The sequence below is a fragment of the Cloeon dipterum genome, chromosome 3 (genome assembly GCF_949628265.1).
Source record: "Cloeon dipterum chromosome 3, ieCloDipt1.1, whole genome shotgun sequence".
NCBI classification, from domain to species: Eukaryota; Metazoa; Arthropoda; class Insecta; order Ephemeroptera; family Baetidae; genus Cloeon; species Cloeon dipterum.
The window spans coordinates 568,321-594,895 of record NC_088788.1 but is presented as its reverse complement, the minus strand read 5'-3'; the positions used below and the strand labels follow the sequence as shown (position 1 = coordinate 594,895).

At 42.4% G+C, this 26,575-nt stretch overlaps 1 protein-coding gene across 1 annotated transcript; it reads right to left on the bottom strand.

The window, feature by feature from the left end:
* Nucleotides 1-7,833: 7,833 nt before the first annotated feature.
* Nucleotides 7,834-15,687, bottom strand: LOC135940648 (thymocyte selection-associated high mobility group box protein TOX-like). The gene is made up of 6 exons (XM_065485619.1): nt 15,678-15,687; nt 15,391-15,562; nt 10,833-10,968; nt 10,692-10,772; nt 9,405-9,767; nt 7,834-8,034 (listed from the first exon to the last, which is right to left on the bottom strand). The coding sequence occupies exons 1-6, from the start codon at nt 15,685-15,687 to the stop codon at nt 7,834-7,836; spliced, it is 963 nt and encodes a 320-aa protein (XP_065341691.1).
* Nucleotides 15,688-26,575: the final 10,888 nt, after the last annotated feature.

The following is a 26,575-nucleotide window of genomic DNA, read 5'->3' as shown; positions in this document are numbered from 1 at the left end:
GTGCATAGGTTAATTATATTATGGCAAAAAGAACACTAAACTTTCTATAAATATTTCATTGAACGCCGAGCCAAGTCCTTCTCTCGCTTCCATTCAGCCGGATTATAATATAGCTCTCTGCACTGCACCGCGCCGCGCGTTATCGCTCAGGCTGATCGAATTTTGTGTGGAAAAAGAAATATACTCGTCGCTGTTGATGTACAATTACAATTAGCACACATTTAAATGCTTCAAGTCGTCTAGAAAGCGTTACTTTTGTTTCTCTGACGTTTCCATTGGAGTTTATTTCATGAATGCTTTCTTTAGATACAAAAATAAATCGGATTTTGATATAGGTCGAATCTTTTCCAATAAATAGCTCGGTATAGAAATGCTTGTCAACCTTTTGTATATATTTCTTGATTGTATTGATCCTGAAATATCGATGAGGGGATGGTCAGGTTCCTTTCTGTGCACGTGATTTTTCGTTTTGTGCGTTTTTTTTTGCCACCTGATTATTTCCTCAAGGCCATAGGCCTCCGTGAGATGGGTGGTGGGTGCAGGCCAAATGAACTCTGTGCAATTTTGCCTTCTATCCTTCGAAGCACGAAGGGGGTGTCCGCATCAATCAACCATCTGTTGTGCCCAAGTGGCCCAAACTGATACTAACCTGAACCTGATTTGGGTTAAGCAGCATGTATATTGAGAAGTGCAGTGAAATGTTAATTAAACGGCGACAAAACACAGTCAGCTATGTGAACTCAAATATGTACCTAAATAGATGACCTTTGCTCGGCCGCGTAACATATACGTAAACATTTAAATTTGTCTGTTTTTCAAGAACAAACAAAGACCGCAAAGCACATAAGATCCATCCGCATTCTAATGTCAACCGAGCATCAGAGCAGTTTGTCCCGATTATCCGAGCAGAGCTTTTTGCTATTGGATCAAGTGGAAATGGAGCTTGAGATGCAGCGACAGTCAGACTTTTTGCCTGAAAACACCATCCAGTCCTCTTCAAATTGCCAGACTCAAGGTATACACAAATATTTCGTTTTCAGAAAAATTAGATAAAACTATTATTTTTTAGAGAGAGTAAGGTTTGCTAACTATTTTCCGTCAGTTGAGGAAATGGAAACATGGTGTTCACTCTTCGATGCCAGTCATCGCAGCGGAAAATTGATGCCAAATTCGTTGGAAAGTAAGTTGAATGTTAAGGCCCCAAAAACTAGCTGTATTTTTAATTTATAACATATTCCAGCAGCAGATATTGATTGTGCTGCCCATTCAAAGGACCTGATTCGGAGCGACGGATCAAAGACCCAAGTAATCGACACGTTTTGGACAAATTTTGAAATGGGACGCAACGACTTAGGAAGGGAGAGAAGACAAGGCTACAGAGCAGTCATATGCAGATACTGTGGCAGATCTTTTCCCAGCAAAACGGCGTTGATGAATCACATCAGTCGTGAGCACCCCGGCCAACCCGTCCATTTCACCACATAAAGCAGAGATTTGTTGAATTATATGCATTTAATGATGTGTGGTTCAAAGATATGTTACCGTTTTTTATAACCAGGCAGTTGTGCAAACCCTTAGTGTTTAAAGCCGCTAACAGATGGTGCCTTTCATAAAAATTTAGTTTTAAGGCACTTCCGCTGCGATTTTAGACCCAATCCAGACACTGTGCATTCTTCACTTGATGTAATTTCTTTTGTCGTGCTGAAAACCAAAATCGATTCAGCCAATCGCCGTAGAAAGCTTCCGTTCAATAAGAGTGAATAAAATTATTGTAAGACTCAGTTTAAATTTATGGTTTTTAATTTGTCTCTTGCTGATAACATTATGAAATCGTTGGCCACTAAAATAATTTTGGCGTTTGCTCTTCGCCAAACAAATTTGTTTCAATCGGATCATCATACAAATAATCCGAACGAAAATGTAATTAGTTTTATATTTAGCAAGATTTGTCAATATTTTTTTTCAATTTCAAACTGGCTAATAGTAGGTTTTTACCGTTTTTAATAGTAATACTGAGCGTATTTGAAAAGGGGGAAATGAATATATTTTGTAAGTGTTTCGTCTACGCGAGAACAATAAAAAGATCGTTACCTTTAAGTTTTTAAAGTAATAAACTATTTGGCATGTTCAAAATATTTTTGCGACTTTGATGCCTTTGAGGCGGCGAAATTGAAAAAAAAAATACGAGGAAATTCCATTTATAAAGATGTTACCGCATTGTTAATTTTTAGTCACCTATATTTTTTGACCGTCCAATTTGGAAGTACATATTAATATATCCATTCAAAATAGTCGTATCTATATAAATTTACGTTGTACATTTGTATATAATCGCGAAATGTCATGCTAAAACCATTTTCATTTATATTTTCTGACCTGGATTAAAAATCATAAACAGCAGAATGTTATTTGATTGGCAATTAATTTTAAACAATCAGCAAAAATGATTCTAATTTCCATCCAATTCCATGTATATAAATTTGACCTTTGCACCGTTAGCAAACACTCAAGTTTTGTTTGTTTGCTTTGTGGAAACACCAAGGTATACTATTGAAAAAGTGTGTCCCTCTCCACATTCATTCTATTCTCAACCGAGCATCAGAGAGGTTCAGTCCCGATTCCAATTAGTTTTCGAGAGTTGCATCTTTTCGATTAGCCAAAAAAGAAATAGAGCAAAACCCAGACTTACTGTATAATAGACGAAACGGAACAGCCTTTTCCGACCAGCTATCTTCAACTTCAAAGACTCCAGGTATTTTATATTTTTCTTGCATATATATACTGAATGAATTTTCCGACAGTAGATATGACCATTTTAAATCCTTAAAATATTTTTTCCCAGATTTTTAGCAAATGACCAACCACGGACAAAATAAGTGTCCTCTTTTTGAGCCTGCTCGTGAGACGATGCTTGATTTTATTAAGCAGTGTGAGTAATTTTTTATAAAACACAACTCTTTCAACAAGCTCCACAGTTTCAAACTCATTTATTGGTGTGATAATATTCCAGATTTTGATTGTGCTTCAAATCTGGAAAGCAACACTCTTGGGCCGCTTTGTGAAACTGGCCAGAATGCCCTCCATGCCCAGGAAAGAAACACAGAAGTTCAAGAAGATGACAAATACGAATGCGCCTTTTGTGGCCAAAGGTATGACAGCAGTGGAGCACTGCTTGCCCACCTGAGAGCTGTGCATGGCAAAGGAAAGTGACTCTTTTCAGACGCTGCTCTGGTTAGAAATCCACACCTAGTTCTACATTGACGCAACTGTCCAAAACAATCCCTTTCGATTTATCTCATCTTTCCCAAAATTGACTTCAACTATTATTCTAACTTTCCAATTAATAGATATATTCTGACAGTAAATAAAACAATAATTTCCTCCCAATCAACCATACACTGTAATAAATATTATTCAAATGGTGAATAAAGTTAATCAGTAGTTCAGTTTACTTTGTGTGTTCCAATGATCCGACTACAACTTTTCTACAATGCGGTCTCTAATTTTAAAATACATCATTTGTAAACAGAGGCTAAATTGAATGATTTTAAATAAAGTTTCAATTATAGTTTGGCGTCTCCAAATATTTAAATTTCATTCATTTAAAAACACATTCATTTAAAACGGTGCGGCGCCGACCGCGTCTGCGATCTTCGGGGCATCGGGGTGATCCACGGTCTACGGGGTGGCGGAGGGATGGGAGGGTCGGCGCTCGTCGCGGAAGAGCGCGAAAGTGCGAGCGAGCGACCCTTTGCTATGGGCCCGTCGCGAAATGCGGACGCAACTTCGAGCGCCGTTTACGCGTGAAGCGACGCTTTGGTGCGGCGCCGACCTCCTGCGCGAGCATCCCGCCACGCACGTGAACTACCCCCGAGGGGTCACGGTTGGTTGCAAGCGTCGGCGCTCGACGCAGAAGGGCGCGAAAGTGCGTGCGCGCGACCGTTGTCCCTATACCGCAGTGGTAAAAATCGATTAAAGCCCCTCCGGCACCGCGACCGCTGCGGGACGCCGACGATGTGTTGGCAGCGCCGGTGGCCAAAATTCCCGCGAAAAAACTTTGGGCGCGGGGACTTTGATAATAGTAGACCGTCGGCGCCGGCCGCACCGCGAAAATCTCGATTTTTCCCTTGCCAGTAATTCCGCGAGGGCCCCGGCACCCGAGTTGCGTCGCGCTCCCACAGATAGGACTGAAAAAAACGCATTTAACCACCACATTGCATATTTTTAAATGCGGATTTTCCCCACGGCCGTGCCCACTCAGCCCTTTTTGCTCTCCGATTGAACAAAAATGTGCAATAAAATTTCAATGCATTGGAATTTGTTCTGAGAGCGCATCATAAGAAGGAGGTTTGAGTTCTTTCCTGGTTGGAGGGTAATCGGGTTTAAGAAAATGCCCGCACCTGGCAGACTAAATCCGAACCCTCCCAAACCCGGCCCGACGAGAGAATAAATTACCTGGTACCGGTTTTACCCGAGCATCTTCAGGTAACAAAAAAATACCCGGCCCTTCGAACACACCGCTCGCAGTACTCGCTGTATACAAGAATGTATGAAATATCTGGTCGATAACAGAACTAAATTCATACGTCGGCGTTCAATGAAATATTTATAGAAATAAATGCCATAATATAATTAACCTAGACACATTATTTACTCTCTAATGGTCCATTAATTACGGCTGAATCACGATGCAAATAAGCCCTATAGCGACTCGTGTTTCTAATTTGTGTATAGACACTCAAATTTGTTGTATTACAGAAACGGTTTTGGTTTCTGACACGCCTCTTTTTCGACACTTCTGTGGCCGCCTATCTTAAGACAAAACATTGGCTTCTGACCGGCGGGAAACAAACACGGATCGCAATTTGGCCCCCGGTGGGAATTACGACTGCGCAGAAGGTTTTGATTTGGGTCACGCATGCGCAGTGATGAGTTTCAGCCTCCCTGAGAGATAAAGAAGCGATTTGAACATACTGCGCATGCTTAAAATGCGCACAAGTTTATTGCACAGCTTCAAAATCGGCGAATTTTCAAACATTTATAAATTTAGACGTTCCGACCGACAAGTCAAGAACCATTTAATTTATATATTTTATATTTCTTTTGCCGGTGAGAAACAGAAGGCGGGGCTTAGTTATGGTTAGGTTAGATCCGAAGTGAATATATATTTTTTTGCTCTTTTTATCCCTGTCCGAGGACCGGGAAGGGCGCGCACTGCACTAGCACGATTGCTGAAACCTGGGTCCCACATGTCCCAATAACACCACGAACGGATAACATGGGCGCACCAGGCCGCACAGGGACCCAGCCCACTTGCCTCCGCACCGTGGAATTTTTTTTAAAACGCTAGAAATTCGTCCCGTGAAGCCAAATCACGCATGCTGGAAAGGTACGAACCAGCCCGTTGAGCAATTTGAGCATTTCGAGTCACCAAACTAACCACTTTTTGCCATCTCCGACATTGGGTAGCCAGTATTAGATCTCCGAACAGCTCAAATACCTCACATTGCTTTGACTCTCTTGAGAGTGCCTTAACAATGCGAGCCAACTGGCTGGAGGGGGGGGGGGGGCGAACGTGGATCGCCGGGCTGAATACCTCCGAAAGCATTGCGAGTCTGACAGCGTTAGGAGTAGCATCAGCTCGCACAAAGTATTATTTTACCACTGGACAAATTTGAAATTTAAACAATGGCTGCTTCCTCCGGCTCTTCGCTGAACGCCGAAGCAGCCGTTTATATCCCCGGGAAACCTGTCTTCTTGCGACCATCGGGTGAGTGATATTAACTACATTTTGCATTTCGTTGAATGTCATGAAATGTGGCCATCTGAGTTGCACGCACTCACATGGAACTTCTAAAGTTTACAAACCCAGCTGCCAATCCACTGCGAAATAGCGAAAAATAACATTAATTTAATCGAAATCGGCATTCTTGAAAGGTCCACAACATGGAAACAGTCATCGCCAAATGTTTTTGACTATCGATATAAATCATCCGAAAAAATATCGATGCTTAAATATCGTCCTGTATAACCTATATTGGGGCGGATCACGGCAACGCAACCTTGAGAACAAATGGCAACGCTGGTCATAAGGCAAGCATTGTACAGTGTTTCAAGGTCGAGCTAAAAACGGTGCCGTGATCCGCCCCAGTAAGCCACAAAAAACATCGATAAAAATCAATATCGTCAAAAAATATCGATATTAAAAATCGATTTTTGTTTGACCATGTCTACGAGGGAGCGGATCACGGCACCGTTTTTTAGCTCGACCTTGAAACGCTGTACAATGCTTGCCTTATGCCCAGCGTTGCCATTTTTTCTCAAGGTTGCGTTGCCGTGATCCGCCCCCTTATGTATAACGCGACCCCTGTGTGCGCTAGCGAGCGGGGTGGTGGTAAGCTAGGCCGTCGTCTCTGATTAAAATAAATACTCAAGTGTTCAAATTATAAGGGAGTCGTATAATTGTTTGAGACCGTCCTGAATAATAGTAAGTTTGACTTAAAGCAATGCATTTATTACGTAATCCTCCGCATTTGAGCACTGTCCGTCTGACAGTGACGGAGTTCGAGGACACCGCCTGTCGACCACGAGATCGACCAAGGCGAGTGCCCGGCTCTGGGTGCCGTAGACCGGCCGAAAGAGTTCAAATTCAGTTTAATCGCGGGAACTCCCACGAGAGAGTTCCCGCAGCCCAAAACAGAACATAGGCGAGATCTGGGCGCTGGCTCTTCAAGCCGCGCCAGATAGTAACGCACAAATTCCCCTGGACACGCGCGTTACAAAACAGACACTGAGATTAGGGCTGCCACTCTCCGGGTTTCGACCGGAGATTTCTTGACGGACACCCCCTTCGTGATCCGCAGTGAGAGAGCCAAATTGGACATTGGCCTGCACCCACCACCCATCTAACCGAATACAATATATGATTGTCCTTAATTAATAAATTCTTAATTCTATGAAAACCAAATTATTTACACAGAGGTCTCAGCCGCGGCCAGAAAGGCTACAAGCCATTTTTAAGCCGTCGCTGGCAGCTGGCTGAGAACTCACCAATAATATACTTAATATATTTATTTTAATTATTTTTTTATATCACATTCGATTTAGGCAATCTCTGATCTAGTCCAAATAAAATGGGATAAGAGCGAGTCCTATTACACAGCCCTGTTCTGAAAAGTCTTTTGATTGAATTGCTAGACTAGAAAAGTATAATTTTTGTACTTGAACCAGACGCAAATTGTCCGAACGTAAGCGCATAAAACACGTTCTCGACCTTTAAACACGGTTTTCTCAAATTGCTACTGCTCCTAATATTTAATTTTTAACCTGTGACCAGTTTCTTTTCCCTGTATCGAAGTATTTGAGCAACTGGAACGGTGCAAAATCCAGCCCGATGAGCTATTTGAGCATTGAATTTCGAGATTCGCCTTCTAAGACATTGGGCAGCCAGGAACAGATTGCCAAAAGCTCCTAATATCTGCCAGCCGTTACTCTTTTAGGAATTTCTTAACAATGCTACATTAAAAATGTTCAGAAGAGTTGTTCCCGTGAAAATATTTGGTTCGGCAGTAACGAAATCACCACAATTTTCCAATTTGGAGTTGTTATAAAAATCAGCAGAACTTTGTCTGCTTAATGCGTAGAAATCAAAATGGGCATTATACTCCTCTGAAAGTTGCAAAACAACGAGCTATTCTTTCGAAAAAACACACGTTTTCCTAGAAGATACCCTCATCATTTGGCAAATTTAAATCGCTATCATGAAATTGATCATGTTGCACGGATGTGACCTGGTCCGTCCTGAAGATGAAATGGAAGGGGAGAGAAATGAAATTAAAAAATGTGAATGGTGAACAAATGAAATGAAATGAAATGATGTTCGGGGGAATTGTTTTGAAGCAGGGGAGACACGTACCTGCAATGCGAGATGACGCACTCATTGGAACAGTACTCGTCTTGCCACTCGGCGTTGCTGATTGCCCAGTTGTGGCAGCCGCTCCTCACGCAGATCTGAATCGGCTGCGTGTTCCAGCCCTGAAATAATCAAAAACAACAATTCCAGTCAGTTTGTCGTAATTAAAAGAATAACCAAAACACTTAAATGTTAAGGAAGCACGCAATTTAAAAGTAGAGGTGTGCGTTCAACTCTTCTCGTAAAGCCGGATCAAATGAACACTAAATTTTAGGTCATTGGTCAAGGTCAAAGGTAACCAAGGCTCATTTTCGAAAATTTCTGGGTGTTTTTTTAATTTTAAAAAACAGGGCTGTACTTTAAAAATCCAGAACACTCTTCAAAAGATGTATCAGGGTACGTGGGAACTTGTGTAGAAATTTCAAGGTGGATTTCGACTTCGTTTTCGAGAAAATAATTTTTTAATTTATAAGAAAGACGAATTTTTCAATTTTTGCAAATGTTCGGACTTCCGAATCTCGGGTTCTAAGGGCCAGATATACAAAAACTGAATACCATTCGACTTTGCTTGACTTCCCCTGGTGTGCTAAATAGTTTCTGGGGTGCTCACCTCCAACCCCTATTTATCCCCTTGAGTCAAAAAGTGAAAATTTTAAACCATCGCAATTTTTTTAATCTGGGATTTTGCAATTTGACACTCCTGTTTTGAACACAGTTAGAAGGTTGTAATGCAGGACGGGTTAAAACCTTTTTTGAATTGGTATATGACACGCATTAGACGTTCAATAGCCAAAACCCGGCTGCCGTAAATTTTATATAAAATTAATTTTAATTTAATTTTTTCATTCGAAACATTTTTTAACGGCCAGCTGTTTGCATTTCTGATGTTTAGAACCCGAGAAAGTAATAAAGCAACCAAATTTTGCTCCAATTTTGGTCTTTTCAATTGATTTTAGTCAGAAAATTCCCCAAACTGAGGTTCCGGGAATACTTTTGAAATTTCTCAACTTTTTGCTTCATGTTAATCAGGAGTGTGTTTTTTTTCCTTCCGACCTGAATATCTCGGACCCTGAGAGCGCGGAAAATCCGCCTGATTATTTACTAACTGCCCATGACATATAGTTTTGAACGCAGGGCAGCACAGCCCTATCGAGACTCACAAACACGAAATAATGTCGAAAATTAACGTTTTTCGGACTTTAAAAATTAATAGCTCCGGCCCTGTGGGTCTGATGGGGCAAAACTAAAAATTAAATTGATGCCCATTAAATTTCGCGTCGAACGGTGTGTTAATAAACCCGATTGGACTTCATGAGACTCGTCATGCTCCGAGCTCGGCAGACTGGTAAAAAAGCCAAAAAAACGATTTGAATTTTTTTGTGGGCCCCCTATGGGCCAAAAAGGGCCGTAAAGGGTCTCAAAAGATGCGGCTAGACGAGAGGCATCGATTGCGTGGGTTTTATTTAGTATTTAAGAAATTGTCATTGCGCACCTGATTATCTGGGGGCATCTGGTTTTGCTGATCGAGGTGGTGCCTCGCTTGCTGCTCCTGTTGTTGCTGCTGTTGTTGTTGCTGCTGCTGCTGGGCGTACTGCTGCTGTTGATGCTGCTGCTGGTGCTGCCGCGTGTGCTCGGGGGCCAAAGTGGGCGTGAGGGGCGCCTGGCCCATCATCTCGTGCTGCTGCTGCATGTGCTGGTACTGCTGCTGCTGCTGGCCAGGGTACTGCTGCCCGTACTGCGGCTGCTGGGGGTTGTAGTACATCTGCTGCATCTGCTGGTGCGGCGGCGGTGGCTGCTGCATCGGCGCAGGAACGTGCGGCTGCTGCACCATGCCCGAGCCGTCCGCGTTGCCCTCCTGACAAATTACACACGAATTAATTCAATTGGATCGAAACAGGGTGGAAATTATTTCAATTTTTGGATGCAATAAATAGTTTGGAATAATCAATTTAGTTCCTATTCGAAAATTTGAAGCGCTTGACCACATTTTCTAGGCAGATTCAAATTTCTCTCATCGAGATACGTCTAACAGTGAATGAAACCTTTTAGGGAAACGCTTTTTTAAAGAAATAAAATCAGATTTCAAGTAAGGAGAAATAATCAATTATCTTTATTTCGAATTTTTAAAAATTCGAGTAATTTCCGATTTAATATTAAATTTTGGAATACCGAAAATACGGCATGTTAAATTATTTTCTAGGTATAAGAAAAATGTTGCCTAAAAATTTTCGGAGTCTTTCGAACAGTGAGAAATTCTAAATCGGATTGTTTTGACGCAGGGAGCCTGCCAGGAGTCATTCCAGAGTTCAGATAAGATTATTAAAACAGATTAAAATTATGTAAAAATAATTTAAAGAGGCAGGATCATCACATTTTCGCGATTTTCCACAGACACGTATTGGTTTACTGTAATTGCTACCGGTTCGATGCGGTTTTTGCGCTTAATTCCAGATTGACTGGTTTTTCCCACTTCTAAATCAACCATAAATCCAGTAGAGGACTGCTATTTAAGGACATTTTTATAGCTTGGTCCGCAGGAAAGGACTAATTTTAACTCGCAGCACATGTCTGGGAATCCCTTTTTAATGTGAATGTCTGCGGATAATCCCACGATACTGATATCAGCAAAGTCTCAAAACTGAAGGACATCCTCAGTCTAATTATACGTTAAATTATCAGATTCAGTCTAAATCAAGGTGAAATAACAGAAACAAAAATATAAAATTAAAAACAAATAACCAAGACGCTTAATTTGAATTATTTGAATGACTTTACTGACCTTTGAAACCAACGTGGCGCGGTAAGCAGCCAAGGCCTTGAGGTAATCCTTCTTCGCCAGTTCTGTCTTTTTCTTGTATACCTGAAAAGGAAGTCGCGTTAGAAATTGGAAGTGCGCATTTCTAACGAGTGAACAACTTACGTTTTTGTTATCGACATCCAGTCCGTCCCACATGCTGGCCACGATTTTGGAAACTTCGCCAAAGCTGGCATTTGGATTCGAGGTCTTGATCGCCGCCTGCGTGTCTCGGAAAAATAACGCGTACGCAGACACAGGCCTGAAAAAAAATTTTAAATTATTAGGCAAAATGATGAAAGCGACACAATATTTTATTTCTTTTATTAAATGGGCAGCAGATAAAATAAAAAACGATGAAATGCCGTTCTATTTTAACCTTTGATTGGTAATCAACTTTCTCTTTTCGTATTTGAGAGAAGAAGGGGTTTTTAATTTTCAGCAAAAGCGTGTATCGTTCGGTTGCAACACGGAGAATGTCCTCGCTTCCGATTTTTTTTAAATAAATAAATTTATTCCGGTCGCAAGGACACGCGGATTTTTCGTCCTCCATTTCTTCGGTTGTGTGCAAATCGGGAAAACAACACGGGAAGATGTTGAGTTTAGCGAAGAAGACGTGTACGCGGATTCGGTCGCTCGCGCGCGATAATATTCGTGAAAGTCGAAAGTTAGAGCTTGCGCCGCGAGTTGGATGTGAAAGCAGAACTGCTTTTTATAAATAATGATTTACATCATTGATCTTTGAGCGAGCCAGTTTTCAGATTTGATTACGTCACAAAAATGCGCTCGGCGCAGCGGCGGCGGAGGCGAAAATCCGATTTGTCTTTTATTGCGTTACGTTTGTAGCCTTTTACGTGTATTATAGCCGTTCTTCCTCTCTGCGCGAGTCAAATGAAAATTTAATTTCCTTTGAATTGTGTACCGCTATACGTACATCTCTTCTGAGCAACTCTGTCAGCGCCGTTCGATAAAATGCAACAAACTTGTTAGCAGCACAAGAGCTTTAAATTTTAGGTCAACTCGCGAATAAAGCAAGAGACGACGCGATTCCATCATTCAGGCAAGAAAGAAAATCGATTGCCTGTGCTCTGTTGTACTAATCATCCCTGCCATTCAGCCATTCAGCCGGCGTTTATATCTATATAATATTACTTTCTTTTTTGTGTTGCGTTGTAATGGACGAGGGGAAAAAAAGGGGGAAAACTTTGATGAACGCTCTCAACGTTGCAAGTTTGTAAATTGCAATATCAAAGCGCGGAGAACAAAAGAAAGACACGACTATTCGCGGAAGCGAGCTCCGTTTTGTTCTTATTTGCTTTTAAGGGATTTGCTTTTAGCAGGAAAGTTGTTTACAACAAAACTAGGCTGCAAATTCAATTTCAAATAACGCCACCAACATTAAAATTTTATTTTTCCTTAAAAACAAGTTTTGAGTGACGGCAGAGCAAAATGCACTCATGATGAAACGATGACCCCTCATGGCGCTTTCTCGCTCTCCCTCCTCTGACGACGAGAATGTTCAGGGACTCGATATAAAGGCAACCTAAAAACCTAACTTTCAAATTCCGTAACTGAAGTCCCGGCCAGACTAATTGTTGAAAATTAAAAACCCTGTGACATCATGACTGCTTCGAAATCTTCAATTTCTAGTCCCTTATCAAAATAAACTGGATTTTCTTTTGGTGGTTTTGCTTAATGAGCAAATAATACCACTTCGTGTCAGCCAAGCCTTCCAGTTTTAACTTGTACATTTTTGCACCTTTCGGCATGAGTTACAACAATTTCAAATTGAAGCGCCTTAAAGGCTAAATTCTGTTCGTGCGAGCCCCTTGTTCAAAATCAAATTGTTGCTTTCGATTAATGCGCGTGTGCCATTTTCGCATTAGCGCTCTTGCTCTTGCGCAGAGGAAAGGGTACAGGGGTGGGGTAAGGCCGAACCTCGACCCTGTTGTGGTAGAAACAGCTAAAAGAGAATATCTGTCGAGCGCGCGCTCGACGGCGTTTCCGGCCAACAGCTGAACAATCTATAGAGGCTGGTGCCACACGGAGAATTCTCACTCAGGTCATTTCATTTCCCTTTAAACTTAAACGCTCCCTGCTGTTTACCCTTGGATTCCCCCACCTTTTGTTAATGTTTTTACATTCCTAGACTGATGCATTGTACAATCATAATCTGAAATATTAAGCCAAACAGTTTCTCTCGTTCCTCGTCCGATTTTCAGTGTGATTTTAATTAATTTCGAGTTTATAAACAAAATGCTTTAGAAAATGACACCTGAACTTTGTTTGTACACATTACAGCTATTTCTTAAAATATTTATATTTTATTGCATGAGCCAGAACAGCAATTAGATTGACTTCAAAATATTAAATTAGGATTTCATCAAAAGTTTAAGCTTCATCAAATAAATCCATAATAACTTTGAGATAGAGACTTTAGATTTTAATCGTATTTGTAAAGCATCATTTTATTCAATGAAATATAGAACGAGTAAATGAGAAAATATGATTTTTTTTAATGAAAACCAACGATCCTGTTCACACCGCTTTGACTTGTTAGAGAGCAGAGCTAGATTAATTTTGCTGCAAACCAAATATTTCATAATTCCGGTGCTAATTGGTGTAGAATCTTCGAATTTGATTTATTTGTTTTATTTTGGAATTTTTTAGTTATATTCAGCACCAAGCTTAACCCAACAGGAGCAGAGATATTAATTAATTACGTTATATTTACAACAATTTAAATATACAACCATATAAAATAGACTGCGAGCGGTTTGATAAAAAATTTGTTTCTTCAAATAGCACATAGTATTGTTGTCTGTTATCAGCTAAATTTTTTTAAAGTTCACTTAATTTTAATCAATTAATTTATCTTTGAATCTGATTTGGATTAGTGCAACACAAAATATTTACAGATTAAAAATAGTTTTAATGATTCATAAGGAACAAACATATTTTTAAGCTTTTAAGCCCGTTGCAAATCCTAATTGCAAGCTTCTATTTCTGAATTTGAATCGGAACTTTGGTGCGGCGTAATACTTGCCGCGCCTGACCACGGTTTCTGAAAACGAGGGGCTACCGCGGTGAAGCCGATGCATGCCATGGTTTAATCTTGACCGGTTTTCATTCAATAACCACCGCGATGCCGAACGGAAGGTCAATTTTCCAAAAAATATTGTCTACCGATAGAACCGCTTTCGGTGAAACCAATATTAATTCAAATAACCCAAATAACACAAGACAATATAAAAAAAGGGATCTAACTATTTCCACAAAGGCTCTCAGAGAAATTAAAGTAATCTTTCAACCAATTCATTTCATATTATTTAATTCATTAAATTAAAGATATCATATCAATAATTAATGCTATGAATTTTAATTCAATATTTGCCAGTGCTTCATTAAATGAAAAATAAACTTTGTATGGGATAGATACCAATGCAGGGGGATGCAATCTGCTTCATATTATTCAAAGTTAATAAAAAAAATGTGGTGGCGAACACGGAGCCAGAATCCAGGGGTAGCCCAGCCCAGGGGAGGAGAGTGCTAAGGTCAAAGAATAAGTGCATCTTACCAGCGGAGGTGCCAGAAGCAGCGAACCTTTCGTCGAAACCAAAAAACAAGGGTGGCAAGAGCAGAAGAATAGTCAGCTAAGTTTGAAACTCTCCCTACTTTTGTGGAACATCGATCTTAACTAAATACCGGTACTTTCTTGACGGGTACTAGAGTCCTTTTTTTGGTATCGGTACTGTTAGTACCGGTACTATGAAAATGAACCGCCCATCCCTTGTGTGAAGTAAAAGGGGGTCGGAGTGGGGGTGGCAGGAATGCTGTGTGTTTCTCATTGCAGCACGGAACGTTGTGGATGGTACAAGTCTCTTAATATTCTTCGCTGCGTTTTACCTGTTGCTTTTATTAAAATCAAAAATCGACAAAATGAATACATCTACTCTGAACGTGAAAGCTATTGAGTTCGTCCCCCGATGCCAGACTTCCACGGGTATGTAAATTTATTAATTTGATTCAGTAGCCTCGTTGATTTCCAACTTTTGTTGTGTCGGGTGAATGTGCCGGAGGATATCGAAAATTGGCGATATTTTCGAAACGCGAGCCTAAAAGTTATAGCCAATAGTTTCACCCAATGCGCATAACAAACGCGAACATGCATACCAAATTTGGGAATTTTTGAGCCCATAGAACATTTTTAGTTCGATTTTTTGGGTTTTAAAATGCTGCGCGCTCCTCACTAGTATCCCGGGGACTAGCCGGCCGGCCGACTCGGGGAAGAGAGACGGAGAGAATGGGCTGTTGCGTGTGTGCGCGAGGGCGGTGATCAACGCGCACAGCATCCGACAAAACTGTCAAAGATGTGTCTCGCGCGTCGAGATGGATGCGGTATCGCAAAATTGAGTGAGCAGCCGCTGAGCTTGCTTGATCCCCGCGTCAGAGGTGTCGAGTTCTTGTTTTACTGTTTTTTGTTTAGCCCGAATAGGGCAGTCCATTCCATTTCGAGTGTTTCCGAGCTTCACATTTTTGCGACGCGGGCCACGAGTTTAATTTACTTGCAGAGCGGCGGCTGTGCAAATAATTTGCGGTTTCGTCTCGCGCTCAAAGTTATCAGCGGGTGGGCGGGCGGGATTTAATTAAAGTGTGTTTGCGACTTACCACTCCATTTCCAAACTTTTTGACGGTGCACGGCAAGACGGTGGTGCTGCCGATGCTGGCGATGACAACGCTCGAGTTCTCCGTGCCGAATATAGCCGGCTGCACTCCCGACGGACTCAGCTGGTTGGCGTCGCCCGTCCGCAGACTCCGGCCGTTTCTGTGCCGGATCACGTTCTGGTGCTCAGCGTCTGCAAACAAAACAACCGCTCTATTTGAATTTACATCCACACACGCCGTAACAAACTGACGATGCAATAAATTTAAATGTTGCTTTTATCTTCCTCTCGCTACACGCCAATTTACCATTGGACATGTCTGCACGGGTAAATGCATCATTTGCCCACGCAGAAGTGCGAAAAAGTGCACGAGACGCCGTATTTTTATGAGGACTTACATTAAATAATTCCAACAATGGAGAGCTGAGAAAGTGAGGTAGAGTTTTTACACTTCTATACGATTTTTAGTTCACGTACTAACGCGATCATGTGAATAAAAAACCCTTAATTTGAAAAAGTCACGGAAACACTCACATTTTCCGGGTATCGTGTTGACGTTGGAGCGTCGCAAGTGGCAGGAAAACCACAAAAAAATGAATGGCTTTTATCCTTTTATACCATAATCAAATTCAACGAGGCCTAAAAAAGGATTTAACGTCTGAAACGAGGAAAAACTGGAGGGTAGAAAAATTCACGGCTTTTATTTACCCTTTTTGGCGGAAAAAATGTATAGATTGGGAGCAGCAGAAGATTAAAGAGTATACAAGAATTCCGTTTTTGCTGGTCTGTTTACCACATTTTAGCTCCAATGACCAGATATAAATATGTATGTGACCGTCTCTTGATCAATGTTGAAGTGAAATTAACAATTTTATCGTTCAATTTACGTTAATTAAACCTCGTTCAATATTTCTCTTGGCTTTCCATATATGTACGTTTTAACTGTCCCTCCAAGTTTTTTTGCTTATAGCTCTATAATAATCGGAAGAGCAAGTAAATATTATCAAACTCTAACCGAGAAGTAATTAAAAAAAATCCCGACACTTTGCTGCTGCTTCGACAAAAATTCGCTCGATCTCGCGGGAAATGAACCATTCGATCGTTGAAATTGTATTAAGACGAATCCAAACCCAAAGCGTTCTAACTCTTATCCCGCACGCGGGGAAAACTTTGCTGGAAAAAATTGGAATGGAAATCTTTAATGATATGCAAGAAAGGAGATGCCGATAAATTATGAGCGTGGTGGGCGGTGTTGCCTCGGATAGGGTCGCGCATCCGCCATCCGCCAGCACGCACTCGTATCTGAAATCTGCGGGAAAAATTGCATTTGCTGCGGTGGGCCGAAAAAGCGACTCACTTTCTGGCTCTCGTGCGAAAGTTTAATTTCGAGCGGTGATTTATCATCGGGTTTCGTCTGTGCGAACGCAGCTTCCAGCTTCCAGCGCTGGAGCAAGGCCAAGTGCCGCGTGTGACGGTGTTGGCAACTTTTTCATCTCCTTTGCTTTGCTCTGCTCCGCAAGCCGGCCGGCCACCTGCACAACCCTTTCGCCCCTTCGCTCGCTCGCTCGCGTGCCAGCCGCGAGCAATATAATAAATTCTTTTATTACGCCGCCGCCGACTGGTCGTAATTCATCGCCCGCCGCCCCCAAATTAACTGCCGCGCGAATTAGCGAGCTTTTTTATTTTCAAATTTAAATTTGCGCCTAACGAACTCGTGCCCTCGCGGAGAGAGAGAGAGAGAGACAATTACGGCTTGTTTGTGCCTAATTACTTGCTAGCGGGGCAGTAAAAACTTGGCGATACTATACTGCACATCATATTTTCGCGTGCAGCGAGGACGCGCTCGCGCGGCAGTAAAATCCAGACACGCCTGCCTGCCTGATGAGAGCATTTTATGGCCGAAAGCTGTTGGATGAATGCGTTATGCGGTTTTTGTCAATGGATTTGCCCCGCTTTATGACCGCTCTCGCGCGCGCGAGCACGTATATTGCACAAAAGGGCGGGCGGGCGGGCGGACGCGTTAACTGCCGCGCTGAAAAAATAGGCGCGCGCTCGTTAATTGCAAATTGGTGCCCGGGCTTGTTGTCACCGAATTGAATTTGATATTGCGCAACCGATCGCACCGGGGAATAAAAAAGCAAGGTGGATTTTCATCGCAGCCAGCCTTGTTTACATATTTATCTGTTCCGAATTGCAGGCGGCAGCAATAAAATTAGGCGACTCACCGGCCACGTTATTACAGCAATCATCTTCGCCTCCGACTTGCCGTGCGTCCCACCCCGAGGGGAAAATTTTAAAAGACACTCAGCAGTGCGCACCGCCGATCGATCGGCCATTAAATGTGCGCGGCACGACGACGAGCCAACAAGCGAAATGACACACGATAATTGCCGAAAAGCATGTCAGCCGCTGAATTAATATAAACGCGTATGTCATTTGAATACAAGCATTTTACTTTAATGCTCGGCGGACGCACGCATTAGCATAATACGCGAGATATGCAAACGAGAGAGCGTGGACCCTTGTGCCGCCCGCCGCGAGATTGCATCGAAACACACGCGTGCCGCACCTCGAAATTCCAAATCACAAAGTGATCAGATAATTAATCTCCATCTCGGTGGAAACAGCTGTAATTTGTTTGCTAGCCTTCCAAATGGCCGTGACAAATTCATGTAAAACTCATTCCATCGATTAAATAAACTAGCTACATTTTTCCTGGAGAAATGCAGTTTGGAAAAATAATGATGGTTAGTAAATATATTTTGTATTTTTTGAATAAAAAACTAGGATATGCTGAAATGGCATACTCTGAAAATTCCGTCCATTTGTATTTGCTTCACTTTTTTGCACAGTTGCAGTCTCAAGATAATGTGTCGGCCTGGGGAAACGAGGGCGCAGCAGGCAAACAATAATCTGGCTGCCAGCGGGTGCGGCAAAATAATTTTATACGCGCAATTTGAGCCTACTTTGAAGTGCACGCAAGGGTTGCCGGGATCCACGATGCACTTGATGACCCACTAAACTTTACTTTCACTTACTTTGAGAAACTCGTAGGATGCGTCCCAGAGCAGTTTGGCAAAGTTTGGGCTCGGCTCGGCAGCGCTCGCGCCTCGGGCGAATAAAATGGGATTAAAGGAGGCTGGCCGGCAGCTGCTCTTTCCAAAATCGCTGCAATTGCGAGAGAGCGGAAGCGAGGCGCGACACTCGTGCACACAATTAGTAGCGCCGGTGCGAATTAGCGATTCCGTTTCGCACGCGCGCCGCGTTTGTTTAGCGAAACAAGAAGTTAAACTGCTTGAGGCCGGCGGCGGAGAGCGGAGATGGCTTTGCTTGCTTTAGTTTGCTCGCACGCCCCCTGCACTGCACTGCACACCAGCTGCGTCCCTTTTCCTCTCGCGCCTCTGAGTGAGCGATGGTCCAAGGTGTAATTGTAACACCGCGCCTTACGCGTTAGCCGCCGAGTAATTATTTATTCGGCTGCCCCCTCAAGTGTGGATGCCCTCTAGCCTGGCTTATCCCCCGTGAAATTAACCACAGGTTCGTGCAATCTCATCTCTTGCTCGCAGCATACATTTCGGTTGCTAAACAGGCCATTCGGGGTGTTGCCGCCCCTAACATGAAATAATCCCACTGCCCTGCTTCTCCGGATCGCTTTAATTTAGTTTTATTTTTCTCCGTAAAATTAAAAAATAGTTAAATATGTGTATCACTGTGCTATGTACCACCCTTCAACCCTGGAAATATACAAATACGCGATTTTTTTATTTAGTCAAGTAAGAAATTCAAATAAATTTAATGAGTCAACTATTAAATTTAAATTCAAGCCACAGTTAAATAATTCATCACTCGGCGTGTAGCCTAGATAGAAAGAACACGCTTAAGGGTTCAAGAGTCATTAGTAGATCAGGAAAGTTTGCAATTTGAATGCGTTTTCAAGCATGCAGGCTAACAGGCTGGTGCAAATAATCTGCAGAGCTTGAAGAAACTTTTAAAGAGGACGGATCATACAAGATTTGCTCGGTGATCGCGCGGCTCGGCTCGGCTGGTTTGCATTGCAAATGAAGCGCGTCCTTAGCGCGAGTGCAACATCTGCTCGGCGTCGTGTGCATCTCTCACGAGTCGCGGTGCGCGCGCGATTTCAAATAATATAATAATATATAAACTGCCAGAGACAAATGACCAGGCTGCTGCAACTGCTTTTTGTTCCAACGCGAGCACAGCTTTTCTTTCTTAAACGTATTCAACTGGAATGAGGACGGTAAGAGAAAAAAAAATTAATTTGCGGGAGCGCTATTTTTGCTGCAAAAAGAAACTTAATTCTTCGAAGCGACCGCCTCCGCGCACGTTGGGTTGTAAGACACTTTTTTATTAAATGTACGCCAGGGAGAGACGCGCAGATGGAGCACTCACTTTTAGCTTTTGTTGGTCTGCTCTCTGTATTTCCACGTTGTGTGTGATAAGAATGGGTCTAAGAGGCAACGCCTTCCCACTTTGAAATTTATATTTAAACCAAATGATGCCGCAAGTTGAACAGGAGAAACAGCACTTCAGACGAGGCGCTACTTGTTTAATATATGTAAAGCCTTCGTTAAAATCAGTTTTCTTGGTAACTCACGAAATCGCGGAATTGCAGAGAGCTAAGGAGCTTGCGGATACTCAATAGCAAAACCGCACAAAACTCAACGACAATTAGGAAAATCTTGCACGGAACCAGATGATGCTGTGCCGCAGATCAGTGAAAAGGCGCGGGTTGCATACCGGCGTCCATCCGCCAATTCATCCAATGTACTCGCTACACGTTCCAGAAAAATCTCAGAAGGAATAAAAAAAACGTGCGGAATTTTGAGGAAAGCATTGCAAGATATTCTTGGATGCCCCGGCATTTGAGTAATTGATTGGCAAGTATGCGTTTTTTGTAGGGAAATAGGATGGAAGTCGTCCTCCTTTTAAGCAAGAATAGATTGCAAGAAAAAAACTTGACATAACCATATCGTCAGCACTCAGACGGGACAGGAAGGTAAATAAATTTCAGCTTATTATAGAAAAAAATGCAAAAATCAAATCTCTGTTCATCGATTTTGCTAACTAAGACTGTATAAAAATACCATTTTGCATTAAAAGGGCGTAATACAGCTCGCTAAATCCTGAGCAACCTGCATTTAATTTCAATCGAAAAGATACATAACCAGAATACAATTAATTTAAATTAAGGACAACATTTTCAGAGGGATCCTGATTGTGAGCGAAATGCTGCTGTTCCAAAAATACTAGACATCTCTCGAATCGGCGGAATATGCAAATATGATTGTGCGCGCGTGCGGCGTAATGTGATGTCGGGGCACGTAACACATTAGGGGTGTTTAATCATGTCTGCAGCGAGACTGGAGCGTTTTTCGCTCATCCTTTGTTGGCGGCGAGCAGGCGTGGCAGCGGCAGCGGCCGCGGCGTCGAGATGCTTCTTGCTCAACTCCATCTTCGGCGCGGCACCCTCGAAAACACACGCACGCACTCACGAGAGAGTAGGCTGGGGATGAGAGGCGGCAAATTTATTGCCAAGTCTCCGCGCGGCACCACCAAGTTCCGTGTACATGTGCTCGAGGTTTTAATTAGCGACCTGTCAGACGCGTTCATCTGCCGACTACTGCATTTATTTCGCAAGATAAACTGATATTAATGCGCGCGCGTCAAATAATAATCCCTTAATTAATAAGAGCGTGCAACTTTGCTGTTCAAATATTCACGGCTGCATGGTAGCGGCGAAATATCATGGGCGCAGGCAAAGGGGCTTTCGAGTTTGCAGCCATTCGTCTTGCGGCCTGGCCTGCTGCTGCGCGCGCCAAATTGTGTAGAATCGGCCCGAATGCGGCCAACGAGCCCGGCTTCGTTACCTGCCCGCCTGCGTCTAATTTACCGCGATTTGCAAAGTGCAAACTTGACGCGCTGTGTGCGATTTGTTGACTGAACGGGCCACTATTTACGGCCGATGCCACTGTTATTTGCGATTGCGGCTCTATTTGTCGGCAATTGCACCCGCTCGCTCGAAATTGGCAATAATTTCATGTCACGCGCAGATAAATTAGCGCCAGTCTGTGCCTAAATTGGAACACGCGCTATAATAATGTGAATGTTTGCTCCTCCGATCGACTCAAATCGGTGAGCATTTCGTTGAAAACAATTACACAAAAAATTGAAAAGTTGAACTTGCATTAGCTTGAAATTTAAAAGGGTTTCACCCCCTGATGTGCTTAAATCATGCTCAAAATAAAGAGCTTTATCACCGAAAAATAAAAATGTTTGCGAAATATACGGACATGGAGCGCAATAAATTAATTATCGGCGGGGAAAGCCAGTGCAGGCTGCTTTTATGGCCATTGTTTGCCGAGCCTCTCGTTTTATGTGCCGGCGCGTCCGAAGCAGAAAAATTGATGGCGGAATATCATACGTTTTGTCGCGTACAACACAGTGTAAGAGAGGTCGTAATTTATTTACGCCCTAGGTATTTGGGTCGTGCGCTGCGCGGCTGGTAGGCAAAATCAATAAAACGCTCGCGCGCGCGAATATTAAAGGATTAAGCCAGCGGAAAATAATCGAATCCCTCGGCAAGCTTGCGTTTTATTGCGGCGGATTCATTTATCAGCGGCAGAAAGGGAGAAACAGAGGGAGAGAGAGAGAATTGATTCTCGCAAAGCAAGATAATGGGATTTGGACTCGACTTGCGGATGTATTTATTTCGTGTGTGTGCTCCAGCTCCGGCCGCCTGATTACTCGAGAATAAAAAGCGTTAATAAAACGGTGCAAATCATGGAAAGCCGGGCTGGCTGCGCGAGCGAACGAGACCAGATAAACAAAGGCCGACGCTGTTGTGAAAATACTTTTTGTCATCCTGCACGCTTTTATCAATTTTCGCTCCAGTATATTTTGTTGCAGAAGCAAAAATAAGCAGAATTGGAGCAAATGTCAAAGGTTCAGATCACATCATGAATTCGGCAAAGCGTGAAGCGCACAGCAGCATTAGAAATAAATTCATTTGCTCCTCTCCTCTCTGATCCTGCTTAGATGTGTTTCATTGATTCGCTTTTCTTTCTGCGTACAACTTTCCACATCGGGGGAATTTCACCGCGTTATTACCATCATTTAATAAACCTGCGCGATGCGTAAAAAGCGTGCAATGCTTTTCAGCAAATAATATGCGAGCATAAAAAGGAAAATGTCGAGCTGCGTTGCGCGGAGAGTATTTGACTTTGAGTTCGATATGAGCGTGCGGTACGTTCTTTGTGTCGCAAGTAAGATTTGTGTTATTCATGGATGAAACTTGAAAGGTGAGATGTATGTTGAAAAACGTTCAATATTGCGTCGTTTACCCGACTAGGTGGCGCAAAACTCAAAAAAACTACGAGAGCTGTGATAATTTCTTTCTGAACCTCTTATAATTACTCCGCTACATTAACACAATCTATCTAAAATAAAGAAATGCAGCTTCAAACCAGGGTTTCCACAAACATGATAAAATGCATCGGCTTATATTTACTAAAATACATGCGGCAAACACATCTTTCCAAGTTGACCACAATATCATTTCTAGAAATGAAAATGACTCGTTTTGGCCATTGAAAAGTAGATGCGCGATGGTTTAATTTTAACGTGAGACTGTTGCGTTTTTTAATTTTGCCGTATTAATTTAGTTTTTGGACTACTTATGAAGAACCGAATGATACAAAAATTAAATTTTGGACAGGGTTGCGTTAGCCTGGGATTCTTGTTGGAGGTATTGTTTTTTTTAATTTAACCAATTTGTATGTAGTGCTGGGTTTTCCTATACTTGAACGTGTCAAAAAAAATTGTAGAAATGGGCGGTAATGAAATTTTTTTTGTAAATTTTCTGCCCTGTCGTCAAAAGCCTTAAATGGCTTGAACTTGAAATTTTGGTTCACATACAATCAAAAATTGCCAAAGAAATCTCGACAAATTAGTGCTTTCCGGGTTGACCAAGGCAGTAGCGCGGCAGATGAAATCCTAAATCCTCGCGCTTTTTACCTCTGACGGTACAAACTATTGGCTAAAAAGAGAACCGCGAATTTCCCATCGAATAATGATGTTAGTTCTAATTACCCGCCATTTTATCTTAAACTCGTTTTATACCCAAAAAAAGCGTATTTATTGACCTAATTAATTTGCACGTAACTCAATGTAATTAAATGGTCAGCTTGCTGCTTACACCTCATGGATCCAGAAAAATTTATTTTGGTGATAATTCTTGAACATTAGCTTTCACGCCAATACTGGTGATTTTTTACATTCTTATACCCCAACTCCATATTTTTCGTTGAGTAAAACGAATTTGTACTCGACTCGTGCTGCTCATGAAGAAATTGTAACATTCCAGGGCATTCTATTGTTAAGCAAAACACATTGGAGCCTGGAACAAGGCATGACGGATCGCCTCAAAGGCGCCGCATCGTGCAGAACAGATGTTGGTTTGTTTGCCAATCAGAAGAGAGGAAACACGCGAGTTTATGGGAATTCCTGCCGGCCACTGACACTTGAATTATGTCCGAGCGAGTCGCAATCAAAATTAACAGAGGCCATAGATTACAGGCTCTTTCTCGATTTCCTTTCGCGGTCGCTATTTACGAGCCTCTTGAAGTGGAGTAATGTCGGGATCCGCCGACCGACGGACCGACCGTCCGACCGACCCACCGCCGGAACAGATGAACAAGCGGCCACACTCGAGTGCAATATTCTGCGCTGCCGTGTGTGTGTGTGGGTGTAGTGTGCCGAACCGAAACTCGCAGCAGCCGGCCAAATGTGTAAAAGTCATTCTGGTTGCGGCGGGTGGCGCGCGTGCTGCTTGGCATTCACGGTGTCACGCGCCGCTCAGGCTGCGGCATAATAATATACCTTGCTCGCGAGTGTTATCATTTGCGTACAACCCTCCGTGAAATGGAGACAAGACGGTAGTAATCGACTCACTTTGCTGCCAGCTACAAACTCAAAATTTCGACACACTTCAAGTGCTAAATAATGCTGGCCTCCGATCGCTGGCAAAATTGTTGATAAATTACAGATTCCAAAATGCAATACAATCAAGTTTTGTCTGCATACAATCAAGCGAAGCGTCGGCAAATGGCCATCCGCGACTATCTGCGTGTATGTGCGAATATTTGGAATTTGGCTCGCCGCGGCCGGCAGCGTAGCGCGCGGTTATCGATAAATCTGCAACCCCAATAAACACGGAGTCGCGAAATAATGTGTGCGTGCGAGAGGGCGAACGCCGCGCACTCGCTATTCCGCGCACGTCCTCGCGTTTCCACCATTCGACCTACTGCATGCAATTGCTCGCCTCATGTTTGTCCCTTGAAACACTTCTCGATTTCTCCGCCGGATAACGCACTGCCGCCTCCATGGAAATTCTCGGATTCCCAACAAATGGAATTCTCTCAACGTCTCCCAAGACCAAATCGAGTTATACAAACGGCTCTAAAGTTCAGATGTTTGTTTTTTAGCTTCAAATTGAACAAATAACCTTTAACTCTGTAATATCAAGGTGTCTGAAATACTCCTCCTATTTGAATTAATCTGCAATTAAAGTTGCTTTATTTTGTGAGAAGAGGTTGGAATTGAAAAATTGAGATTTTGAAAATGTATATATTGAAAAGGCAATTTACATGCCTTTAAGGTAATTTTTATTCCTTGGAAAAAATTCCACAACAAAGAAATGCATTGAAACAAGTTGTGTAGTCATAAAATTAAAGAAGAACTCTAGCAGCATATTTTATTTGAAAATTGACTCTTTATTCGGCTAAAAATTTGTAGAAATACAGATGGCAATTAATCGTATCAATTGCACAGCGCTTTTAGCATCTGCCGCTCCTTAAGATTCGACGCTTTTAATAATCATTTAGCAAGAAAAGAAAATCTCGTGATTTCCCTGTAATGGCTAATGGCTCGCAGCAATTATAGAAATATATTCGTAAAAAGACAACAGCAAGAATTACTGCTATTGATCATCAATGCCTACTCGAGAGAACAAATGGCGGAGAAATCGTTCCGGAAAAAATCATAGAGAGACATTTTTAACGTAATGTCCGTGTGCCGGTCTGCAGAAAGCTCAAAGCTCCGCACTTTGGCCAAATTGTACGGAAAATGTGCTCTCTCAAGGAAAATTTGCGTATGGCAGTAATATTCAGCGTGGAGCGAGCGCGTCTCAGACGGCGATTTGCCGTCAAATTGCCTTAAAACGCGCGCACGTGCGGCTAAACGGACCGCGAAGGACCATCGAGTGTGCGAGCGAATGGATTGCCAGCACTGCACGCCGCCTGCCCGCCTGGCTAATTTAAATTGCTGATGGAGATGGATGTTCCCCCTCGTCTCTAATTGAGCGACGTGTGCCATTCTGCCTGCTGATTTAATCAAAGTCCGACTTGTCCGCGATGCTCATTCCACGGCTGCTCCAATTGTTTCCACGCAGCGCAAGGAGCCCACCTAAATTATTCCCTTATTCACTAACCTCAGTGCAAAGTATGCTGTACTTGACACAAAATACTCTGTTCAATGTTACTAAACTAGTTTAATATTTAACTCTACTGAATTAACAATGGCTACTCCCACGGGCGGCCCGGGCAATCAGACATTTCATTTCACAACTTTTCAATTTGTTAGAATTCCATCAGCAAAATCAACAGAGTTATAATCACTCCCCACATGTGTAATAGTAGTAATATTTAAATTGAGATACGTAAAATAAATATTTATTTTCGAGGAAAAAAATCTTTGCTGATTTTCCTACCGCGGTCGGAAGAACCGATCTTTTCATTTTCGTTTGCAGAGAGCTTTTTTGATGAAACAAAAAGCAAATTAAACTTCCTGTTGCGCGAGGAAACGAGCAGAATCGTCAACGTACAGCATCAAAATTCACAAAATTCATGGAGGACCCCTTGGGGCATTCCAGCATAAATGAAAAAAAAAATTAATCGTTTAGCATTGGTAACGAAAAAGCAATTGAGGTAGTAGAGATATACACTCCAAGAGTTCGCCTTTTCAACTGACGATGGGGAACTCTTATCGCGCATCAATTTGCTGGAAATATCAATTTTGGAATTTCTTAAGGAATAGCGTCTGCGCAAAATTAATGAAAAGCAGGGCATTGGGACGAGGGAGGTGGAGGGTGGCGGGGTGGGAAATTAGTCGGGGGCCATTACCGTCGAG

Excerpts from the sequence above, each read along its gene's own strand:
- LOC135940648 (XM_065485619.1), bottom strand. Across the intron at positions 9,768-10,691 it reads GCGCCACGTTGGTTTCAAAG|GAGGGCAACGCGGACGGCTC; the intron begins GTCAGTAAAGTC and ends GTAATTTGTCAG. Across the intron at positions 8,035-9,404 it reads AGATGCCCCCAGATAATCAG|GGCTGGAACACGCAGCCGAT; the intron begins GTGCGCAATGAC and ends TGATTATTTCAG.